Source organism: Podarcis gaigeae (genome assembly GCF_964106915.1).
Source record: "Podarcis gaigeae genome assembly, chromosome: 5".
Classification (NCBI taxonomy): domain Eukaryota; kingdom Metazoa; phylum Chordata; class Lepidosauria; order Squamata; family Lacertidae; genus Podarcis; species Podarcis gaigeae.
In genome coordinates, this window is record NC_139681.1 from 95,036,904 (window position 1) to 95,060,445 (window position 23,542).

General features: G+C 40.0%; 1 protein-coding gene across 1 annotated transcript; it reads left to right on the top strand.

Annotated features, from left to right (window-relative positions):
* The first annotated feature begins 2,297 nt into the window (after positions 1 to 2,297).
* On the top strand, positions 2,298 to 22,836 carry LOC310844910 (cytochrome P450 2J5-like). Its single transcript, XM_083739656.1, has 9 exons — positions 2,298 to 2,542; positions 4,101 to 4,263; positions 7,947 to 8,096; positions 8,293 to 8,453; positions 15,958 to 16,134; positions 17,791 to 17,932; positions 19,012 to 19,199; positions 19,660 to 19,801; positions 22,062 to 22,836. Exons 1-9 carry the CDS (start codon positions 2,375 to 2,377, stop codon positions 22,247 to 22,249), a joined length of 1,479 nt encoding a protein of 492 aa, XP_083595782.1. The 5' UTR covers positions 2,298 to 2,374; the 3' UTR covers positions 22,250 to 22,836.
* The last annotated feature ends 706 nt before the right edge of the window (positions 22,837 to 23,542 follow it).

The window sequence follows — 23,542 nt, forward strand, 5'->3', positions numbered from 1 at the left end:
ATGAAGTTATATCCGTTATTCCATAGGGTTTATTTGTCACCGTACATTCCAGCACACCAGTACCAGGAGCCTAAGTGGGCACCTCCCTCAGTTATGGTAGAAGATAAAGAGGAGTTTGAGATCCAACAGATTTTAGATTTGAGGTGGTATAGAAGACTGTTGCTGTACGTAGTGTCCTACAAAGGTTATGGACCTGAAGAAAACTCTTGGGTATGCAGTCAGGATTTACACCCCCCAGATTTACACAGGCAGTTCCACCGTAGGTACCCCCACAAGCCCAGGGCCAGAGGGTGGGGGGGCAGAGGAGGACCTTAGCAAGGAAGAAGCCAAGGAGAGTGATATGGGGTGGGCGCTTGAACTGAGAGAGCCCTCCATAGCAGGCAGCGAGGCTGAGTCAAGGAGGAAGGGGGCTTAGAGGAGGGGGTGATGTCAGCTGCATCTCATTGCTGGCAGAGAGGGAGAGCGTGGAGAGATAGGAGGAGATAATTAGGTAGCAATGTGGAATGAAGGAGGAACAGCCTAGTTGCAGTAAAAGCCCAAGCTCCGAGAACAAGGAGAAGGAAAGGAGGAGTTCAAGGGGGAAGACACAGACTGACAGTTTAAGGTAGAGCCACTGGAAATAGCCCATCCCATGATGCACAGGCGAGCAAGAATTAATGAGAGGCGTGAACAGGAAAGGAAACAAAAGTGGGGCTTTAAATGGAGGAAGAGGATAGGGCGGAACTCAGACTCAGCAACAGCTAATTTGGAAGCAGACACTGAATGACTGAGCTCCAGAGTGAATTGTGTGTTTTGAGCAATAAACATGAGTTAATTGCTGCCGGAGTTGTCTCGCTTCTGTGGGAGAGACCCAACCATTACAGGTGGAGGGAAATCCAAGGATTCAGAGAATCCTATATGTTTATGATTATGACTTTTATTTGAATGTAAATGTTAATTGTAAAATTGAATGATAATAAAAATGTGTTTAACTGAATTGCATCTTTGATGTGTCTAGATCCAGTAGGACTCAAATCAGCAGTTTCATGTTACAAAAAATAAATAAATTCAGAAATAAACATATGAAAAACTTACTGACAGTAAGAGCTGTTTGACAGTGGAATGGTCTCCCTTGGAAGATTGTGGACTCTCCTTCCTTGGAGGATTTTAAGCAGAAGTTGGATGGCCATCTGTCATGGATGCTTTAGCTGAGATTTCTGCATTGCATGGAGCGGGACGTGGTGGTCCCTCAGGGTCCCTTCCAATTCTACAATTCACTGGGACCCAGGTGAATGCCATGACCTAGAACCAAAAGTAGAGACCCACTGGGGTCAGCACAGCATGTAGGCAGTTCGGATCATACATTGCTTTCACAGAGTGATTACAGTACGAATATTTCTGCTCTAAGTCAGTATCTAAGAAGCACAGAAATGTGTCTCTGTTAATTCTCTTTGGCCACTCCTTGACTTTCTAGGTCATCAAGACTGCTTCTTCCACCCTTCCCCTCCACTGCATGAGGAGGAAGAGCCTCAACGCACCCAACTGTTGTCATCATGGGTGGAGAAGGGGGATCGAATATAAGTTGGCACTTATGCTCTTACCCATTGTTTCTCTAGGCTTCTATCTCTCAGCATTTTCTTCCCTGTTTAGAGATAGAAACCTTCACAAATAAAGAAGATTCAGAATCTTTGTGTAAATCAGGATAAAGGGAGAACAAAGATTTATAAGGAGTGAAATTATTCAGGGGTGTTACTCTTCCACTTCAAGCAGTGAATCACCAACTTTTTAAAGCCAATGAGCACATTTGGAATTTTGAATGAGGAGGGAATATATGAATTAGTTAATTTAGTGTGGTGGGAACCATGCATTTGAGTTGGTCCCCACTCTCTCAGATGAGCCACTCTCCCACTCTCCCAGATGAGCCCCCTCCAAGAGAGAGAGAGAGAGAGAGAGAGAGAACCAAAAAGGAATCAGAAATAGAGAATGTACACATGCACACTTTGCTTTTCCTAAGGGTCTGGGTTTCATATTCATTTTTTATTTAATGAACATTTGGTACAAAATTCTTTCCCAAATATTTGTGTCACAAAATTCGTCTTAAGATAGCTTGGATTCTAATTACAATTTATATAGATCAAGCACCCTCTCATTTACGTAACACATAAAAGACTGATTATAGTGTTCAATTTTATTACATGACTTGCAGTCACGTTCCAAGGCTACTTGCAAATGGTGTCACACCCCTTTTTGCTTATTTGTTTTCAATAACTGAGCATATAAAAACAGAGAGTACTGCTGATATCTCTGAGGAAAGCAAAAACTCCTTAGAGAAAAAGAGTTGAACCTGACCAGGCAACCTAGAAAGAATTAAGGAGAAAGAGACAACAAGAGAAGGATGGAGATACGGGGACTTTTGATTGCTCTGCTGGTGGCTCTTCTGATTCTGCACTACCTGAAACTGCTCTGGTCAAACAGGCATTATCCTCCAGGTCCTCTCCAGCTTCCTCTCATTGGAACCATATGGAGGTTTGGATTGAAGATTCATGAAAATACTCTCATTCAGGTACTTATTGCTTAATAATAACTCAGTCTGATGCCAGCAATTGTCTATTTCCCCCAACAATTATGATATTTAAACTTAAATAATAGCATGGGTTAAAATGGTAAATGCCATAAGCCTCTGTTGTCAGAAACTGTAAGCAATACAAATAATAGTAATAATATAAAGGATATTATTATTAATACTGAAAAGCACAAAACCATAAAAAAATTAAAATGTGCATTAAAAACTACTGATCGAAAATATTTATGTATACTGTTAAACTAAGGAAGGAGGAGAGAACACCTTCAAAGGAAGAATGGCTTGTGAAAATCTTGGAATATGCAGAGATGGCAAAAATTGATAAAAGATACAAATGTAGAATCTTTTAAAGAAGATTGGAAAACATTAACGGTCTATATAAAAAGTTATTTCCCATATGCAAAGACCACAGCAGAGTTCGAAGTGTAAGAAAACAGCAGAATATATTAAGAAACATGTTAGAGAGGATGAAATTAGATAAGATTGAACTTTAAAATGCAATTGTATGTAATTCAAGTTATAAACATTGATATTGAGTGAGTGGGAAATCACTTGTTTTGTTGAATTGGAATAAAATTGTTGAGTAACAAATGTAACTTTCTATATGGAAAAAAAGAATAAAATATTATTACAAAAAAAAAGACTGACCACATAGGTCCTCAGCATTCATTCATGACAGCCTCTCAACAGGTACTAACCTGCATTTGCTATTCAATTTCTGAAGCTTGGGGACATTTTCAACTTGTTTACTCCAACTAGAAGCACTTATAAAAAAACAGTTTAAATACCACATTCTTAATGGTTCTATGCAGTAAACTAGGGTTTCCATATTTTAGGAAACCACAAAAATTGTGGAACTTTTTCCATTGTGTTGCTATACATCCGGGTGCTACCTGACATTTTGCCTGAAACCTGACCCAGTGCTCTAGCCCAGCCTATGGCAACCTGTTACCCACCAGATGTTTTCTACTATGATGCCCATCTGCCCCAATGACCATGGCCAACAGTCAACAATGATGGGAGTTGCAGTTCAAAAGCATCTGGTGTGCTACAGTTTCCACATCCCTGCACACAAAATAATTGTGACAAGGTCCTATTCTGGTACAGGAGGACTAATCACTATGAAGTGCCTCTGCTGCTCTGATCCTAGGCCGAGGCAACATAGACGGCAGAGAGTAAAATAAATAAATAAATAAATAAATAAATAAATAAATAAATAAATAAATAGAATTGTATTTATATCCCGCCCTACCCAGCTGAAGCCGGGCTCAGAGCGGCTAACAACAATAAAAGTAACACAGCATTCTAAACTCAATTCATTCTAAAATCAATTCAAAATCTAATAAATGGCAACCATTGGGCTAGAGTTCTGTGAGGGTTGAAATGGAGGGAGGGAGGGGGGAGAGATGAGAGGAAGAGAACTGCACATAGTGAGAAGCTGCAGAGGTGAGGGAGACTGAAGCTCTCGTTTTAAGTTGAAATATCCAACGGTGTTTTTTGAATCCATCATTCCTCTCCTTTCTTTTGACCCAAATGGTAGCTGGGAAAGCAATATGGAAATATTTTCACCCTATGGATAGGACATCTACCCATTGTAGTACTGTCTGGATTCGAAGTAGTGAAAGAAGCGCTCATTGACCACTCTGAAGAATTAGACGAGCGACCACAGACTCCTTTCCTTAGGACCATGGCAAAAGGAAAGGGTAAGTAGTGAAGAATAAGAATTTCTACTGGTATTTTCCCAAGAGAAAACATTTAAAGGGCTGTCCAGAACAAAAGTTCTCTATTATTGTTGCACTGCAGGAAATAGGTTACCTAGGAGTGAACAGCTAGGGGCTGAGGTCTCTTCAGTGCCCCTCTAAAATATGTGAAGGGGCCTGGCTCCGCCAAAGTTCATGGCAATTGACATTCTAATGGTGGGCGTGAGCCACATCATGTAACTGATCATGCAAGGTGGGACTCACTTGCCCCCTTTGAGGCGTTCTCAAAGTAAAGGAAGGATTCAACTCTGATTAATAAGAATACACACAGAGGCTTGAACCAGCAAGATTCTGGGAAGGGTGCGCATAATAATCTCTCCATGCCTCCACTCATCAGACCAGGTCATTTTATTCACAAAGAACTTTTACAGGGTGTTCATATTTCTTCTGAACATGTCAACAAACCCCATGTGGTGAAAAGTTAAAGTACCAAAACTAATTAAGCACACAGAACTACAAAGGAGTACAGTTGGCAACTCCTGGAGGTGATAAACAAGCAATATACATGATAAGAAGGATGGCCAGGAGGACAGCGATCATTATCACCTTTATGTGAAACCTGTTTCCTGGCCCTAAGATTAACATCCTAAGATTAAGATATCAGAAAAGCTACATCAAAGAAGTTTGCCCACTGTCTTTGATGACCCAGGAGCCTGCCTGTCTAAGCAACTGGGCTGTGTATGTGACTTGTGAAGAGAGAGAAATGGGCAGTAGAGGAACAGTAGAGGAAATGGCCAGAGATGCAGGCGGTTGTGGGATTTGATCAGAAATTATTGTCAATGTATCAAACCCAGTCAACACAATGCATTCATTGTGGACACAATGGCTTGATGCATATTTTATAATTCCTCATAGTAATCCCACCTGACCCCACACTCTGGATATTTGCACTCCTACACCCTTCCTGATATTTTATTCAAGTTGGCACCCTGATGGATTGCAACTAGCAGGATAAAACTGCAGGTAGAAGTTAGTTGCCTGTTGTAATGCATTTCCTATCCTGGCCCTCAGTGCTGCATGAAGAACTTGAACACTGAGTTCTTTCTGCTGAAGGTCTTGACGCCTACATCAGATTGGTACCTTGCCAAGACACAGGTTAAAAGAAGTGGCAATTCCATAAGAGGGAAAGATACCCATATTAAATACCAGATGACTTTTGGAGACTGGTGCCTGCATTGGCTGGATGAGGTGGTGGGCTGGATGAGGGCCAATAAAGTGAGTCTGTATCCTGGTAAAATGGAGGTATGGTGGGTGGAGTCTAGATAATTGTTCAGTTTATTGCTATGAAAGGGGTTCAACTCCCCCTGAGAGAACAGGTTCATAGACTAGAGGTGTTCCTGGATCCATCTTAGCTGCTAGAGGCCCAGGTGACCTTAGTGCCTTCTGCCAGCTTCAGCTAGCAAGGCAGCTTTGGCTAATAAGACAGCTAAAGTAGTTTCTGGATCAGGATAGCTTAACTACTGTCATCCATGTGCTGGTTACCTCCAGGCTGATTATAGCAATGTGCTGCATTTGGGGCTGCCCTTGAAACAGTGTCTGGCAAAAAATGCAGTGGCTTGACTGCTCATGGGGGCAGGACATAGCCAGCATGTTATGCCACTGGCTGACAATTAGCTAAATTCAAGGTGCTGGTTGAACAAAGAGCCTATAAAACTTGAGATCAATATGTCCCTTCTAATAAGCTTTTCTGTTGAAATCTTTCTCAGTTTTGCTTCTTTTCAGCCCTCGGTTCCTCTGGGAGGATGAGTGGGATATAATTGTAATAATAAATACAGTCAAACCTCAGATCTCGGATGCCTCAATTTTGGAACTTTTTGGCTCTCAAACGTCAAAAACCTTGGAAGTAAATGCTCATTTCTTTTTAATGTTTTTTGGTAGCCGAATTCGGTAAGCCGAATTTGGTAGTCTAACACAGCCTCCACTTGAGTGCAGGAAGCTCCTGCAACCAATCGGAAGCCATCACTCGGTTGAACAGATTACGTTCAACAACACAGGTTTGACAATTACAATAATAATAATATGGTATTGGCCCGAATATAAACCGCACCCACCATTGATGCACTACAGACTTGTCAAGAATATGGTGCAGAATGCACCCTCAATAAAAGCCCCGTCTGGCGGGACCAGTAGAAGTAGTAACTGGTTGACATCACAGATTACATCCTTAAAAACAGTGTGGCAAAATTGGCTGAATTGAGTTTGTTTGTTTGTTTGTTGAAGCTTTTCAGCATACTAACTAATCTAAATAAATAACAAAAACAAAAAAGAGAGAGAGACAGAGGAATGCCAAGCCCTCTCTCAAAGGTATGTCTTAACTCTTGTCTCACACAGAAGGGAGTGGACCCTCCCAGCTCTCACCTGGGTGCTTCCCTTTCTTGCCCCAGTCTCCCACCCTGGGAGATCTTTCCTTCTCTGCCTCTCACACAGGCCAGCTATCACCTTCATGTGTGTACCCTCATTAACCCAGAGCAGAGGACATCGCAAAACAAAACAAAACATGAGCAAAAGCAAAATAGCTAAAAGAAGATGAAAATAATGATTAAAACGTGAAGAGTGAAAGAGAAAAATAAATAAAGATAACTTCTGATTCTTCGTCTGTAAATTATATTTATTCATAATATTTTAGGTGTTCATTTCAGTGTGATATCCAACTGTTTCCCAGGATAATATCCAGCTGTTCCTTGTTCTGCTAGGTGAACATCATCAGCCCCAGACATCGCTAAGTGTCAAGAATAGTTCTCTTCCAATCTTGTATGATGACTTTATCTCTCTCCCCCCCCCCCAATTCCAACCATTACTCCATGTTTGAAAACAATGAATAATTCATTTTCATTTAAACACGAAACTTTCGGCTATAATCATATATTTAAAAAATAATCTGTTATGTACTGAGTTGAATAGGATCCAAAATGCAGCAGTCTGATTGGTCCTAGAACACTAGGATCCAAAATGCAGCAGTCTGATTGGTCCTAGAACAATAGGATCCAAAATGCAGCAGTCTGATTGGTCCTAGAAAAATAGGATACAGAATGCAGCAGTCTGATTGGTCCTAGAACAATGCAGCAGTATGATTGGTCCACAGGAGCCACCCAATCCAGCTCCAGGTGGAAGTGAATCCACAACCTGATTGGCCTACAGGAGAATCCCGGAATTAGCCAATCACGTGCAGCCCATTGTGTAAATAATGTATATAAAGCACATATTTTGGGGGAACTTTCATTCCTCCTCACCACTATGAGCTGATTAAGGGCATGAAATCCACTCTCGATTCCGAGTATATTTCATAATTCATAGTTATTTACTTGTTGCATATTCATTATTTTACACCCATTTTGATTTTTTGCGATCCCATTTCCTGTAGGAAAATTTAGAAAGGGGGGGGGGGTAGAGAACTTCCGTTTCCACCACTTCCAATTTTCCCAATAGTGTCACTAGAAGCTTGATGGAATTTCCCTCTAAATTCCATCCACTTTGTACCCAGAATCCTTTCTGCATCATCTTGTAATTCTTTGCTGTAGAGAGACTAAGCAGCTCTTACATGCAAAGGCATGAATCATTGTTTGTTCTGAGATGGCAACTTTTTACATTGATATCTGTAAATAATAATTTCTCATTGCTTTGCCAAGGTATTGCATTATCAAATGGTCACACCTGGAGGCAACAGAGACGCTTTGGTGTAATTACTATGCGGAAGCTGGGGCTGGGGAAGAAAGGCATGGAGCAGCAAGTAGCAGAGGAGGCTCATCAGCTCGTGGAGGTTTTTGCACGTTCAAAGGGTATGTGATGCTAAGTGATGGTGCGGAGGTGGCATATGGAGATATATTTGTGTACTACCTCTGTCCATTTTAGAAAGGAATGTGATATGTTTTTCTTGGTTCCTAATGGATATCCCAGCAGTTTCTCTTGGCCACCATGAAATCCCACTCTCAGTATGAACAGGAGCAGCTGAACTAACATAATTTTATTTTGCAGGACAGCCACTTGATCCCTCCATGCCCATCACTAATTCAGTCTCCAATGTGATATGTGCTGTGTCTTTTGGGCACCGGTTTGCTCTTGAGGATGAACAGTTCCAGAAGCTGATAGAAGCCATTGATTTCTCTCTAAAATTTATAGGAAGCTTCTTTCATGCTGTGAGTAGTCATTTTCACACACACACACACACACACACACACACACACACACACACTTTTATTGATTTTTTTAACATATTAGTTTCAACAGTCATACAACATATCTTCTCACCTTATACAATCTTGTAGACTTCTGTCAATACCTCTAATGATTTTACATTCTTTATCACTTATTCTGCATTTCTTAATTTCTATATTTCTTACATTTAATTGTCCTTAACTATATTTCACTTCATAAGGTTTCCTGCAGTATTTCAAATAATCTACTTTACAAAACTTCTTGCAGTCCTACTAGCGTAATCTGTTCATCACAATTACATTTACTCCAGTCTTCTAAGAATCTCTGATCCTGCACGTTTCGAAACCTTCCTGTAAATTTATCTAATTCTGTGTAGTCCATCAACTTCATCTTCTATTCTTCTTTCGTCGGTAGTTCTTCTTGCTTCCATTTTTGTGCCAATAATATTCTTGCTGCTGTCATTGAATATAAAAACAATTTACAATCCTGTCTATTTATATCATCTCCTACAATGCCAAGTAAAAATGCTTCTGGTTTCCTAATAAATGTATATTTCAACATCTTTTTCATCTCATTATATATCATTTCCTGGAAGTTTTTCACTTTTTTACATTCCCACCACATGTGATAAAAAGTTCCTTCCTTTTCTTTACATTTCCAACATGTATTACGTACTTCATACATTTTACCTAATTTTACAGGGGTAATATACCACCTAAACATCATTTTCATCACATTTTCTTTTAAAGCATTGCATGAAGTAAATTTTAACCCTTCTTTCCATAGTTTTTCCCAATCTTTCAATTATATATTATATTCAAAGCCTTTGGCCCAATGTATCATAACCGACTTTACGTCCTCATCTTTCAAGTGCCATTCAAGCAGCAATTTATGTGTTTTAGACAAAATTTTAATACTTATTTTTCAATACTTCTATTTCAAATTTTGATTTATTATCATCAAATACTTTCCCCCTAAAATCCTGTTTAAACATTTCATTAATTTGGCAGTAGTGCAGCCAATCATTCACATATCCTTTAACCTCTTCATAAAGTTTCATTTTCCATTTACTTCCTTTTGTATTAATTTTTCATATGTAACCCGATTTTTACTCATATTTATCTTTTTCACACTCATTGCTTCTAATGGAGACAACCACTGTGGTGTTTTATGTTCTAATAGGTTTTTATACCTATCCCATATTTCGAATAAAGATTTTCGGAATATATGGTTTCCAAATCCTTTATGGACTTTGTCTTATTATACCATAAATATGCATGCTAACCAAATCTATTATCATAACCTTCCACATCCAACAAATCTGTATTTTCTAACAACATCCATTCCTTTAACCAACAGAGGCAAGATGCTTCATAGTACAGTTTCAAGTCTGGCAGGGCGAAACCCCCTCTTTCTTTAACATCTGTTAACAACTTATATTGAATTATTGGTTTCTTCCCCTGCCAGATATATCTTGAAACCGCCTTTTGCCACTCTTAAAAAATTGCTGCCCCCTTGATTACTGGAATTGATTGAAACGAAAATAACATCTTTGGTAGCACATTCATTTTAATAGCAGAAATCCTTCCCCAAAATGATAATTTCATCCTTCCCCATACTTCCAGATCTTTTTTATTCCATTCTGAAAAAGGTCTATATTCTTTGATGTTAACCAAATTCCTAAATATTTAACTTTTTTAACAGCTTCTATATCAGTTTGTTGCTGCAACATATCCACCAAGTCCTGTTTCATATTTTTAACTATCATTTTAGTTTTCTTTTTGTTCAGTTTAAAACCTGCTACATGCCTGAATTGTTCTATCTCTTCTAATACTTCCTTGGCACTAGTTATTGGTTCTTCTATTGTTAGTACCAAGTCATTTGCAAAGGCTTTCACTTTATGCTCCTTCCGACTGACTGAAATTCCTTTTATTTTTTCATTTCTCCTTATTGTCCTTAGAAAGACTTCCAGTACCAATATGAATAATACTGGTAGAAAGCCTGCTTGATCCTTACGTATTATTTCATTCAATACTTTTTTCAATCTTTTTGCCAGTATACTAGCAAACGATTTATATTCATTGTTTAACAATGAAATTGGCCTATATTTCTTTACTTGTGTTAAGTCCAAATCCTGTTTTGGTATTACTGTAATATATGCACCTTTCCATGTTTCTGGAAGTTCTCCTTTTTTAATATATTATTCATCACTTCTTTTAATGGTACAAGTAGGTTGCACTTCATTTCTTTATCATATTTTGCTGTAAATCCATCCGGTCCTGGTGTCTTTCCACTTTTCAATTCTTTTATTGTGTCTTTTATTTCTTCTATTTCAATTAGTTCATTCAGTTGGTCTTTCTTTTCTGTCGGAATTTGTTGCACCCCTTTTTGTTTTAAGAATTCTTCTATCCTCTTTACATCTTCCTTCTCAGCTGTTTTATACAACTGTCTATAAAAGTTCACAAATCCTTTCCTAATTTCTTTTGGATTTTCTATTTCTTTTCCTTCTATAGTAATTTTATTTATTGTATTCTGTTCTTTTCTTTTTTTGATCTGCCAAGCCAACCATTTTCCTGATGTGTTAGCATGTTCAAAGTTTTTTGTCTCATTCTTTTTATATTCCATTCTACTTCTTGATTTATTATCATTGCAAACTGTCTTTGTAACATTTTAATATTTTGATTTATTTTAGCATCATTTGGTTTTTTGATTAATTTCTTCCCATTTTCCATAATCTGATTTAATATTTCTTTCTTTCCTTTTTCTCTAAATTTATTTCTGATGCTGTTTTGTTGTATAAAGAAACCTTGCATCACTGCTTTGCTGGCATCCCACACTACATTCATTTTGGTTTCTTTATTACAGTTATTCAGAAAATATTCTGTTAACATCTTCTTTGCTTTCTCATTTATTTTTTGATCATCCAATACATTTTCATTTAGTCTCCACTGAAAAGGTCTTTTCTTCTTTTTCTTTTATCTTACACTTTATTGCATTATGATCCAAAAGTGTCTTTGGTTGTATTTTAATTTTTGTAACTCTTGGTGTTAGTTCGATGGTTATCCATACAGAATCGATTCTTGACATTGATTGGTTTCTGAAAAATAAGTAAATTGTTTTTCTAATGGGTGTCTCGTCTCCAAACATCTACCAAATTACAATTCTCGATCATAGAGAAGAATGTCTTAGGTAGTTTCCCTTCTTTCAATTTTTCTCTTCTCCTTGATCTATCCATTTCCACTAAGACCACTCCATTCATGTATCCCATTATTTAATCTTTTGGGCCACAAATTCAAATAGATTTCTTCCAAATCTTTGTAAAATTAAGTCTTGCTACTATTTAGTGTGTACACTCTGACAATTATCAGTTTCTCGCCTTGCCACCTGACTTGTACTGCTATTATCCTGCCTTCTTCATCTTTGAAGATTTGCTGAGCTTCAAATTTACTTTTTATATACAAAACCACTCCCCTCTTCTTGCTCTTGTCTAAATTCATTTTCCAGTTTTATATTAATCAGTACTCTTCTATGTTTCCTAGCCACATGTTTCTCTTGTAAACAAATAATATCCAAATTTTTTTCTTTAGGGAATGTTCAATTTTGTTCCTTTTCTTTTTGTCATTTATGCCATTAACAATCCAAGTCCATAATTGCCATTTTAAGTTCTCTTTAAAAGTGAAAGAATAAAAGTCTTTAAACGTCCTCCTCCTTCTTCTTCTTCCTTCAATACAATACTCCTTCAATACTATCTTTATCTTCCTCTTCCGAACCTGCTGGTCCTGCTGCTGCTGCTTCATCTCCTTTTCCCAATTCTTTGTATATCCTCAGGAATTTGTGCGTTTCACCTACATATTTTAATTTAAATTTATTTTCTTTGTAATAAAACGAAATTCCTTCCAGAAATTTCCATTTAAATTCAATTCCATTTTTCCTTAGCATCTGTGTCAGTGGTTTATATTGGTCACATCTTTTCAACAACTGAAGTGGGACGTCTTTAAAAATGATCGTAAATACTCCATCAATGCATAATCTTTTTTCTCTATTTTTCTGCAGAATCAAATTTCTCATCTCTCTATCTTTGAATATAATCAATCAATCTCCTGGAAATTTATTTGCTTTAGTAGTCTTTGTTCTAATCCTAAATGCATTCTGTATCATCTTCTTAACCTCCTCCACTTCCATACTTAACCGTTATGCAATTTCCATTGTTAATTTCTCCAAGATGTTTTCTCCTTGTACTTCTGGGACTGATCTAAACCTCAAGTTCCTTTCTCTTTGCCTCAGTTTATTCATAGCAATCACATCCCACAGATCTTCCTGAGTATTATTAATTTCTGAAACTTCTCCTTTGACTTCTCTTCCTCCTTTTTCATATCTCTTACTTCCTGTTTCGTTCGCTTCCTTCCTTCTTCTAAACTCTGTGTTCTTTAGTTATCTCCCTCATCTGACCTTTCAATTCATTGACAGTCATATCAAAAATTTTATCCATTGATTCCAATCTAGTCTCCATTTTTTCACTTTGTTTGATGTATTTTTTAATTTCTGCAAACATTTTAAAAATATCTCCTGTATATTCACTTTCTTGTTTCGATCCCCTCCTCTCCAGTGGTGTTCCCCCTTCTCCAACTTATTTCTGTGTCTTCTCCATTACACTTCTATTATTTTAGATGTTATTTTATTCCTCACCACTAATCCAATTTTGATCCAAATAATAAAATGATGAAACAGGAAAAACAATAAATATTTCTTCTGCCACTTGCTTAGCCAATCCACCGTAAAGTTTTATGACTGAAATACAGCAACAGGGTTGCCAAACATAAATAAAGGAAGGAAAGAGTACCAAAACAAAAATAACTTAGTCCAGTTCGCAGAACCACCAGTCCATAAAAAATAAAAATAATCAGGAGAGAAGAAGAGTATCAATAATATATATTAAAAAGAAAACCCAAGTCCATTGCCACAAAAAAGAAAAAAGGAGTTAAAACCCTCTCAGTCCCACAATCCAATCTCAGACTGTCACAAAAAGTAAAAAAAAAATAGAAGACATGAAACTAGGTGTGGGGTGTGGGGTGGGTAAAGTAATCCTCTTTCTCCTCTCTGCTCTTCTCCAACAAAATAAGATAAAATAAAAATTACCATTAAAAATATATCCCTCTTTTGTTCAGGCTTAGCAGTTCCCCATTAATGCTACTGTCTGGCACACAAATAGAAACTAAAAAGTAAAAAAAGAGGCTTCTTAATTACAACTACGCAGTTTCCCAAAAGCAAAAGTTTTTCAGAAGTTTCTCCTCCTGCCGTTTCAGAGATCCTCAGACAGACAAACCACCCATGGTAAGGGTTTTCTACCCCATTTTTTGTATTATTATTATATAGTTTTAAGTTAAGCAAAGTGTTTATATAAATTTTAAAAGCTCCACTGTAGGAAGACTCACTGCTTTGTTGCTCCATAGGAACTTTCTGCATATAAGTTGAATCCCAGTCTGGGCTGACCTCCTTTTTTCTATCCCGCTGCTTCTGAATCGCTGTAATTCTTTTAATTTTTATCTTATTTTCACCAATTAAATCTGGATTTTTAATTTTTTAAGAATCGATCGCTGTGCCAGGTAAGCTTGAGGCTGCGCTTCTCGAGAGTAGAAAATGGCATCCCGCACCAGTGTCTTGATCTTGCCAATCTTTCTGCTCCCAAAGGGAGCATTTCAGGCAGCGAGAGACTGCTTCTCAGCTTGCTGGGAAACTGCCTTCTGAGGTTTTGGGGAGCTTGCGGGGCCCTTGCAATACCCCCTTTCCCCCCTCTGAAAAGCTGGATTCTCCCCTAAGGGCTGAATCCCGCTTGCTCCCGGCTTCACGACCAACTGGAAGTCCCATGAGTAGTCATTTTCATTCCAACTAAGCCAAACAGGGGTCCCTTAATACCACAAATCAGGGCCTTAATAACACACATCAGTATTTTGGAATCCATTATGATGAAGGATAGAAGGTTGGAGAAGTGAGATCAGGTTTAAATTGATCTGAGATAAAGGCCACTTACAATCTCACAGCCTGAGCAATTTCTCATGATTATCATTGAGATAAAAAACATGAGTAAGAAGACTTTGTCCACCACAGGAGACTCTTTGGAAGAAAGATGTGTTAAAAATGGAACAATGACCTTCAGAATAGGTCATCGAGAGCCCACCAAGGGGAAGAGAGGGGAACCAAATAATCTTCTCAAGAAGGGAATTACTTAGTTTTGTTGCCATCATGGAAAACTAAATGTGTCTACTCTCTGCAGTGGCAATGATGATGGTGTCCATGGTGAGGCCCTTCCAGCCTTGGCTGGAAATTTTTTAATGAAAGAGAGACCAGCAACTCAAGCACTATCCCTACTGCTAAGGAAAGCAGCTTTCTTCTGTATTTTGGTACACACCACTTGACTGGGAAACTACAGGCAACTTTATATCAGCATACTAGGTGCATTTGGAACAAGGAATTTCATTAGTGTGAGCAGTTTCTGGGCTCTGGGTACAGTACTAAGCCTAAGATTTTAGATTAAAACTGCAGAATGGAAGGAAAGGAGGACTTTATCCTGGCTCCTCACTTCCAACCTCTCTCTGAAGACTGGAAAGGAGACTCTCTTAAGAATATTAGGGGGTCAGGTAGGGGAAGCATGGCTTTGTTTTCTGCAGTCTTCAGATGAGGACTAGACCATGTGAAAAATGAATATAAGATTGTAGCTGTGGTTCATTCATTTTCAGCTTTGTATTCTTTTTATTAAATAGGCACACCTAAACATTCCATTGCTGCACCCATAATCTAGTTTTAAGGTACAATTTAGCTTGGAGCTTTCATATCTCAGTTTCTAACACTGTTTTATATTAGTCCAAGTTTTATTTTCTAGCCCCTTATATATTCAGAAAATGTAAGTAATTGATCATGAAAAAACAAGGTAGGAGACAAACAAGGAAGGAAGAAAAACATATTTCTTCAAGGTTTATTTTTTTGAGATGAAAGATCAGAAATACTTGACTGGTGAACTGGGGGATTTAATAAATAAAATAAAAAATTAAAAAATTGGAGAAATGCACATTTTGAATGATGACTTTCTTTCCATTTCTGTATTAGGCAAATTTCCTTTTAAATGTGAACTTACTTGAATTCCCCCCACACCCTATTCTCCTCCCACCCCCACCTACCTCAAAAGGCCACTAACTTGTTCCAGGAGACTTCCTCTGATTGTGCCCAATTTTGGAATGATGCCTGGGAGCTGGGAAAATATTTTGAAAGATAGTTTTCCCTCACATTTTCAGCTAGGGATAATTCACAGAATCCAATCATTGTGGGATTCCAGAGAAGCTATAGACACCTTCCTTCTTCTTAGTGAGAAACTAATATGCTAGCCCTGAAGAATAATGCAGATCATGTTTTTTAAAGTGCTAATCCAAAGCACAAAAGGTGTGACCAAGCTTCCTCATGGTAATGGCAGCATTTCTGCTATCTTTCCTTTAGCTTTATGAGATGCTCCCATGGCTCATGAAACATCTCCCAGGGCCCCACAAGAAGGCCTTGTCCTGCATGGAGATGGTGCTTTCATATGCAAAAGAGGAGCTAGAGAAGCATAAGGAGAATCAGTCTCTGCATGACCCACAAGATCTCATTGATTTCTATCTGCTTCAGATGGAGAAAGTAAGTATCAGCTTTGAAGCTGAATACTGCTCATCCAAGGAATGTTTATATTCCCTGTTATAAGTGAATACTAATCTCTTGCCTCAAAACCAGTATCTTTTCCCCTGAATCTCAGTCGAAAATGGCATTGAGTCTGCCCCAAATATTTCTCATAGTCAATTTAGTTGCTAAAGTGGGTTGACATCCATCCATTAGCATCTATAGAAACGGCTAGGAAATGTGAACTTAAAGGACTGGAAACTGAAGTGTGTTAAGGGGTCTTGCTTTGGAGCATTCCTTCTGTACATAAATTATTTTGGATTGATGTTCATCTGACGTTCAAATGTGGACTGAAAAAACAGAAAATCCTAAAGAAAATGCTCATAAACTAGAGTATAACTTCAAATCCCTATCTCATATTATCTTCATATACTAGAAAGGACAATATATATATTCATCTTTCACTCTGTGAACAATGTTTATCATAATGACAAACGAATGGTTAAATATGTTTAGTGGTAAGTACCATATTTCAACAAAATTGTCATCTTTTTATGCCAATAATGTGACGATTATTTGGTGAAAAACAAAGGTACGACCCTTATGAGAGGAAACTGTTTTTATTAACAAACATAATTATGTTTCTATTGCTTATTATTCTATTGCTTGAACAATGTTTATCATAATGACAAATGAATGGTTAAATATGTTTAGCGGTAAGTACCATATTTCACCACATAATTGTCACATTTTTATGCCAATTATTCTTTTTTAAAAAGGGGGGTGCAATGATTATTTGGTGAAAAACCAAGGAACGACCCTTAATTGAGGAAACAGTCTTTATGAAGAAACATAACTATGTTTATAATGCTTATTACTTGTTACTAACTGTTTTTGGTGTGATTGGGATGCTCAGAATATGTGTGAACAGGTACAGGAAGGATAATAGGTAGTCCGAATTGGGGCAAGGCAAATTCATGCACGCTTCGAATGCCCGGTGACTATTATGTGGTGAATTCTTTGGAACTGATTTTAGGGCTTGAAAAAAAGGAGCTTGACTATTATATGGTGGTGACCATTAGGCAGTGAAATATGTAGCACACATTTTGAATATCTGCTGCCAGAGTTTCCGTTGGATCCCTCTCTTCATGCCAGTATTGGGTTATTATGCCAACCCACAGATCCTGAAATCTAGCACCAGCAGCTACCACTGTAAATACAGGAAAGTGTGTGTGGGTTTCTTATCATAACCAGCTATGAAGCAGAGGGCCGGCCCATCCATGAGGCAGGCTGTGAGAGCTGCCTTGGGCAGTGGAATGCCAACAGGAGGCATCTCTGGGGATGTGCTGCCTAGCCAGCTGCTAGTGGAGAAGCAAAGGGGGCAGCTTCTGGCAAGATTTCACCAAAATCTGTCAATATCTTACCAAGCTCCCTTTTGTTGTTGCCACTTTGTGGGCACTGCTGTGCAACCCAGGTAAGGCAGGTGGCAGCAACAGTACGGCGATGGTGGCCACACCTTCCCATTATACCTCAGGCAGTGTAAGAGGACACCCCACCCCTCATGGGGCATCTGGGGGTGGTATGCTAATAAGTGGGGGAAATAAAATAAAGTAAGTGCTGAAGGACAAACTGTAATGTGTGTAAATGACTTGTCACTTCCCCCATTTTCAACACCAGAGCAAGAATGACCCGGAGTCCACCTATGATGAAGAAAACTTGGCTCGGTGTATTTCTGAGCTCTTCATAGCAGGGTCAGACACAACCACGGCTTCTCTGAAATGGGCACTTCTCCTCCTGACAAGTCATCCAGATGTCCAAGGTGAGAGAGGAGAGCCAGGGCTTCTCTTGATCACTAGGGTAGACCATAATTCTTTAAAGGTTTCATAATGGAAAGAGTTAAATGTGAGTTTATGATGGAAATTATGGAAGGCAAATTTTATTGACTTTCATGTCTGGAAAGATCAGTTTCCCCCACCAATATTTTCCAACATAGTTTCTGTAACATATAAATTGCAGAAATAAAAATGTAAAATGCCCACAATGCCCTCTTCCCACAGGACATTTCCAGTCTATGATTACTGGGACAGGTAGAGATGGAGGGTCTGAATGTGTAATGGAATTGGGATAGGAGAGGGTTGGTGCAGTGGATGGGCCTCCATTGTGAAACTAAGGTTGGCATTTCGAATCTGCATGACAGGTGAGCTCCCGTTGCTCTGTCCCAGCTTCTGCCAAAGTAATAGTTTGAAAGCATGCCAGTGTAAGTAAACAGGTAGTGCTGCGGTGGGAAGGTAATCAGCATTTCTGTGTGCTCTGGCACTCATCATGCTGTCCAGTTGTGCCAAAAGTGGTTTAGTCATGCTGGCCACATGACCCCGAATGCTGTCTGTGGATAAACACCAGCTCCCTAGGCCTGAAAGTGTAATGAGCACCACACTGCATAGTTTCCTTTGATTGGACTTAACTGTCCAGGGGTCCTTTACCTTTACCTTTATATGAGTGATGCTAGCCAAAGAGGAAATGAGGAAATGAGGATTAATGAAACTAAGTAGGAAATATTGAGGGCAGGGGATTTAGAACCCCCCCACACACACAAACACACACACACACACACACACACACACACAGCCTTTGATCCCAGCCCTTCAGCAAATCCAGCCAGCTTTGGTAACCAGAAACAACTGCGATGAGCTTCACTTTCAGCCTTTTCACACCTGGGATCTAGAGTGGGGAAGAATCATGTACACAGACGAGCTCTTTGGAGGACTAGGTGACCTAAAAATGCAAGAAACCTGGACTCATTCACAGAGGATTATGGAATATGTTCAAGGGAAATAAATGTCCATCTGAAATAAAATGCACTATTCACAATAAAACTTCTGTTTCCATCATTCTCTTCAGATAAAATGCACAAGGAAATAGAAGATGTCATAGGTTCTGCTCACTCAATCTGCTATCAAGATAAGAAGAAACTGCCCTACACCAATGCTGTGATTCATGAAATGCAGCGCTTTAAATACGTCAGTTTTTTGGGGTTCCCTAGGCAATGTACAAAGGATTTGAAGCTGCGTGGTTTTCTCATTCCCAAGGTATAACAGTGTGATAAAGCTGCACTCCTGTAGCCCAAGAGCAAAGAGCAGCAGAAGGTTGCATATCGAGAGATGCAGCCAGCCATACAGGAACTTCATGTCTAGTCAAAAATCTGAAGGGCAAGAGCAGGAGCTCCATCTGCAGACATGTTTCACCATCAGCAAGTGCCATTCCATGGGGCAATTGTGCCAGGGGAGAAGCATGTAGTGGCCAGAGGTCTCAGCCTGGTTGTGAGCTTTCATTTTAAAAGAGGTGGGGGTAGTCCTCTTGTGTTCCTGCCTGTAAAGAAATTTTGTTAGGGTGAAGAATACAAAACCAACCCCCCCCCCCCAAATAATAATAATAATAATAATAAATCACACAGGTCTCTGCAATGATTAGTCTTGGGATAGTGTGGGACAATCCAGAAATGTGTTGATCTGAATGCATTCCAAATCACTTGTTTCAAATCACTTGCAGGGGACTATTATTGTTCCCGATCTGCGCTCTGTTCTTCTTGATCCCACACGATGGGAGACACCTGCAGAGTTCAACCCAAATCATTTCTTGGACAAGGATGGACAATTTGTGAACAGAGAAGAATATCTCCCATTTGGTGCAGGTAAATGCAGAAGACCAAGCTATGTTGTGATCTGTAGATGTGCTTACTGGTCTGCTTCCAGGAAATGACATCAGCAGCAGCACATGAGGGAGTGGGCCAGAGCAGTAGCAGCGTCTTTCTGGCTGGAGTGGCAGCGCTGGTCAGCAGAATGGGGCAAGGCAGTGGCAAGTTAAGGGGATCTCTGGGTTGGTGGCTTGGGGCCACAGCCATAGCTAGGTGATCTTGCGCCCCTGACAGAACTGTCCAGATTATGCACCCTAGCCACAGACAAATTAGCTCTTCTTTCTCCTCTACTCCATGCCCGCCCCCCCGTTCAATTCCTCACACACTTCACCTTGTATTGAATTCTTTCACAGAAAATACAATATGTAATTTATTATTTCTTAATGAAAGGTTTCATCAAAGAAAAAGACATTATGATGGAAGTTGACTGTTTTTTTTATGTACCGTATTTTTCGCTCTATAACACGCACCCGACCATAACACGCACGTAGTTTTTAGAGGATGAAAATCCATAGGCATGCCACCCGTAGGCATTTCCTCCATAACATGCACAGACATTTCCCTTTACTTTCTAGGAGGAAAAAAGTGAGTGTTATGGTGCAAAAAATACGGTAATTAATGTTAAAACAAAGCGTGTTCTCCTTCATGGAGAGCATGTGTTGTGGTGGGGTCTGCTGAGCCACCCCTCTGTTACCAGGCAGGGACTCTAAAGATGGCCTGGGGCAGTGATTGGTTCACTGGGTTCCTGGGTAAAAGTTATGTTGCAGTTTTGGTGGGAGGGGTAAAATGTTTAAATACTCTGCATGCAGCCTGGAGCTTTCTCTTTGCTGTGTGCAACGGATCACCCGCCCACCCGCCCTAAAGTAAGGGGTTGTTGCTTTGACCTTGCTATGCCTGTCATGGGGTCGTCTGCTTTGGAGCAGGGGCCTGGTAGGAATTTTGTCCATCTGGCTGATTGGCTGGGCCATTTGGTTTTTGCCTACTGCGTAGCAAATCGTCACAACTTGTAAGGTTGCGGTTAGGCATTGGTTATAAATTGGTGGAGGAGGGGTTAGGATAGGCTGGGCCTGCGTCAGGTGCGCAGATTAGGAGGGTGAAATGCCTACCAGGTATGCTCAGGAGTTTGCTAACACAGCTGTTGCAGATTTAGCTGTGGTTAGTGGCTCGACGCAGGTCTAGGAATCTGAAGTCTTGAAAGGGGCACAGGGTTTGTCCTCAACGGACGGGAAACCATGCCCAAAGGCTGTAAGGGTAGACACTATTTCCTTGGAGAAGGAAGCTGGACCACGTCCAGAGGCCGTGTGTGCCAACACTGATTCCTCAGAGAGGAACATGGCTAGGGTTCTAGTCCCAACAAAGCCAGGTGTGAGACTTCCTGATAGTCAGAAGGGCTATGACGCCAAGACTAGTCAGAAGTGCAAGATGGTAAGGGCCAAGGCCAATCCAGTTGCAGGTAGTTCCAAGGGTGGAATAGGTGATACAGGGGTATACTGTGTGTATGACATCTGTATGGTTGCTGCAGTTACACTGATGACTGCAATACAGTGCATGAATTGGGGGAGGATGTTAGAATTCCTGATCCATGATTACAGTCATGGGATTGTTGTCTTTCACATGACGGTGTATGTTTTGACTCCAGAGTGGGAAGTGACAGAGACAGGATGTTTGTGTTACTGTGTTCTGTGAAGTGGGACTATTGTCCTTTGTTCATTCTCTTTGCTGTCTGATGCTAGTGAGAGAGGGAGCCATGTTGCAGTGCTCCGTGTGTGTTTATATGTGAATAAACATAGATTAGCCAAATGCTGAGTTGCTGAGGCCTGTTATGCAAGCTGCGAAGACTCTGCAGATCCCTAAGTGTGCCAGTGTCTGCTATGATGTTCGGGCTGAAGAAAGCTTTTGAAGCTCCCAAACGAACGACCAAGAAGGAGAGAACATGCCAGTTGGGCATGTGTCTCTGCCAGGGTCCTACTCGAGCTCCTGACAGGCCCTTCATCTGTATTCTATTCCCTTCCTCATTGTATCTTCCTTGATGTGAGATAGGGAACTTCAAATTACAGAACAAAACATAAGTATAATAAGAAGAAAGAAAGGTTAGCACTGACCAGGCTAGGAAATTGACAGCAGCTTTGATGTTTTCCCTATCCTAACTATTTCTAGTTTCCCAAAGTGTTATGTGGAATGTTTACAGCAACAAAGCAATGAACACTGGAAAGTAAATTATTGCTCACTTACTGCCTTCTTCATATCTCCTCTTCAGGGGCTCGCATTTGTTTGGGATTGCAGCTGGTAAAGATCGAAATATTCATCTTCCTGACCAGCCTGCTGAGGGCATTCAGTTTTCAGCTGCCAGAAGGAGTCAAAGAACTCAATCAAGAGGCTATAATAGGGGTTACAGCACATCCCCATTCTTATAAACTCTGTGCAGTTCCCCGCTTCAACACATAAGAAAATAGGAAAATATTAGGGGCTGCACCCCTGCTTCCTCCACTTAGTGACCCCTTGGCCACTCCTGACACATGAACCCCCTAGCATTTCCCCTTCCCTTCCCATCTCATCCCATGCAACTACTGAGGTCTCTTTTCACCTTCGCAGCTCCATTTCTGAAGCCAATTCTCTCTTATTTTCTGCAGCTCTGCTTTGCATCCATTTTCCCCTTCACCCCATCTCATCCATTTCTTCAGGCCCTTTCATGCCCCTGCTTTCATCTTCATCCCTCTCCCAATGCCTCCTTACTCCCTCCTTTTTGACAACTTCCTTTGTATCCCCATTCTTACTCTTGCTCCCTTTTCTCCTCCCCCTCCCCCTTACTTTTATCAAATCTCCCTAACATACACATTCCCACACTTCCTCCTCTCTCCCTCTTCTGCAGCCTCCTTACAACACCACTCCCCATGCTGAGAAATGTTATTGTATCTTTAAGATGAGTAGACTCCTAAGAGCAAGACTGTCAGCTTCTCCAGTTGAAGAAGACTAAGTTTCTTTGATGGATACTGTACATGTGTGCTTGTTAATAAAATATCTCTTCTAAATCAGTAAGTTGAACCCGGAACTTCATGTTGAGGACCACACAAGGTGTCAGGAGTGAAATACATTGTGTGAAGGCACTATGGAATATTTGAAGGCTTCACATCCTTTATCACAGTTAAAGAACGGGAGAAGTTTAAAACAGATGTTCCCCTGACTTCCACTCTCCTTTCCTTCAATGGCAGAAGTTTGAGTAAAATGGAGATGGAAGTAAGCTGAGATAACTGTGGCTTTAAAATGTAGCAGACCCTAGAATAATGGAGGGATGGAAGAACACTGAGCAAAATAGTAAAGGGTAAAGGGGCCCCTGACCATTAGGTCCAGTCTTGACCGACTCTGGGGTTGTGGCGCTCATCTCATTTTATTGGCCGAGGAAGCCGGCGTACAGCTTCCGGGTTATGTGGCCATCAGGACTAAGCCACTTCTGGCGAACCAGAGCAGCGCACGGAAATGCTATTTACCTTCCTGAGCAGTAGCTACTTATCTACTTGCACTTTGATGTGCTTTGAACTGCTAGGCTGGCAGGAGCTGGGACCAAGCAACGGGAGCTCACCCCGTCACGGGGATTCGAACCGCCGACCTTCTGATGGGCAAGTCCTAGGCTCTGTGGTTTAACCCACAGCACCACCCACGTCCCATACTGAGCAAAATAAGCAGTGCTTATTTTCTTTAAAAAAAATTGTTTAGGGGTACTCTAATTTTGACTCAAGAAAA

Bases quoted from the DNA above. Each gene is read 5' to 3' on its own strand.
- LOC310844910 (XM_083739656.1), top strand. From the start codon at position 2,375: ATGGAGATACGGGGACTTTTGATTGCTCTGCTGGTGGCTCTTCTGATT. The intron at 4,264-7,946 runs GTAAGTAGTGAA...TGCTTTGCCAAG, and splicing joins GACCATGGCAAAAGGAAAGG to GTATTGCATTATCAAATGGT. The intron at 19,802-22,061 runs GTAAATGCAGAA...TCTCCTCTTCAG, and splicing joins ATATCTCCCATTTGGTGCAG to GGGCTCGCATTTGTTTGGGA.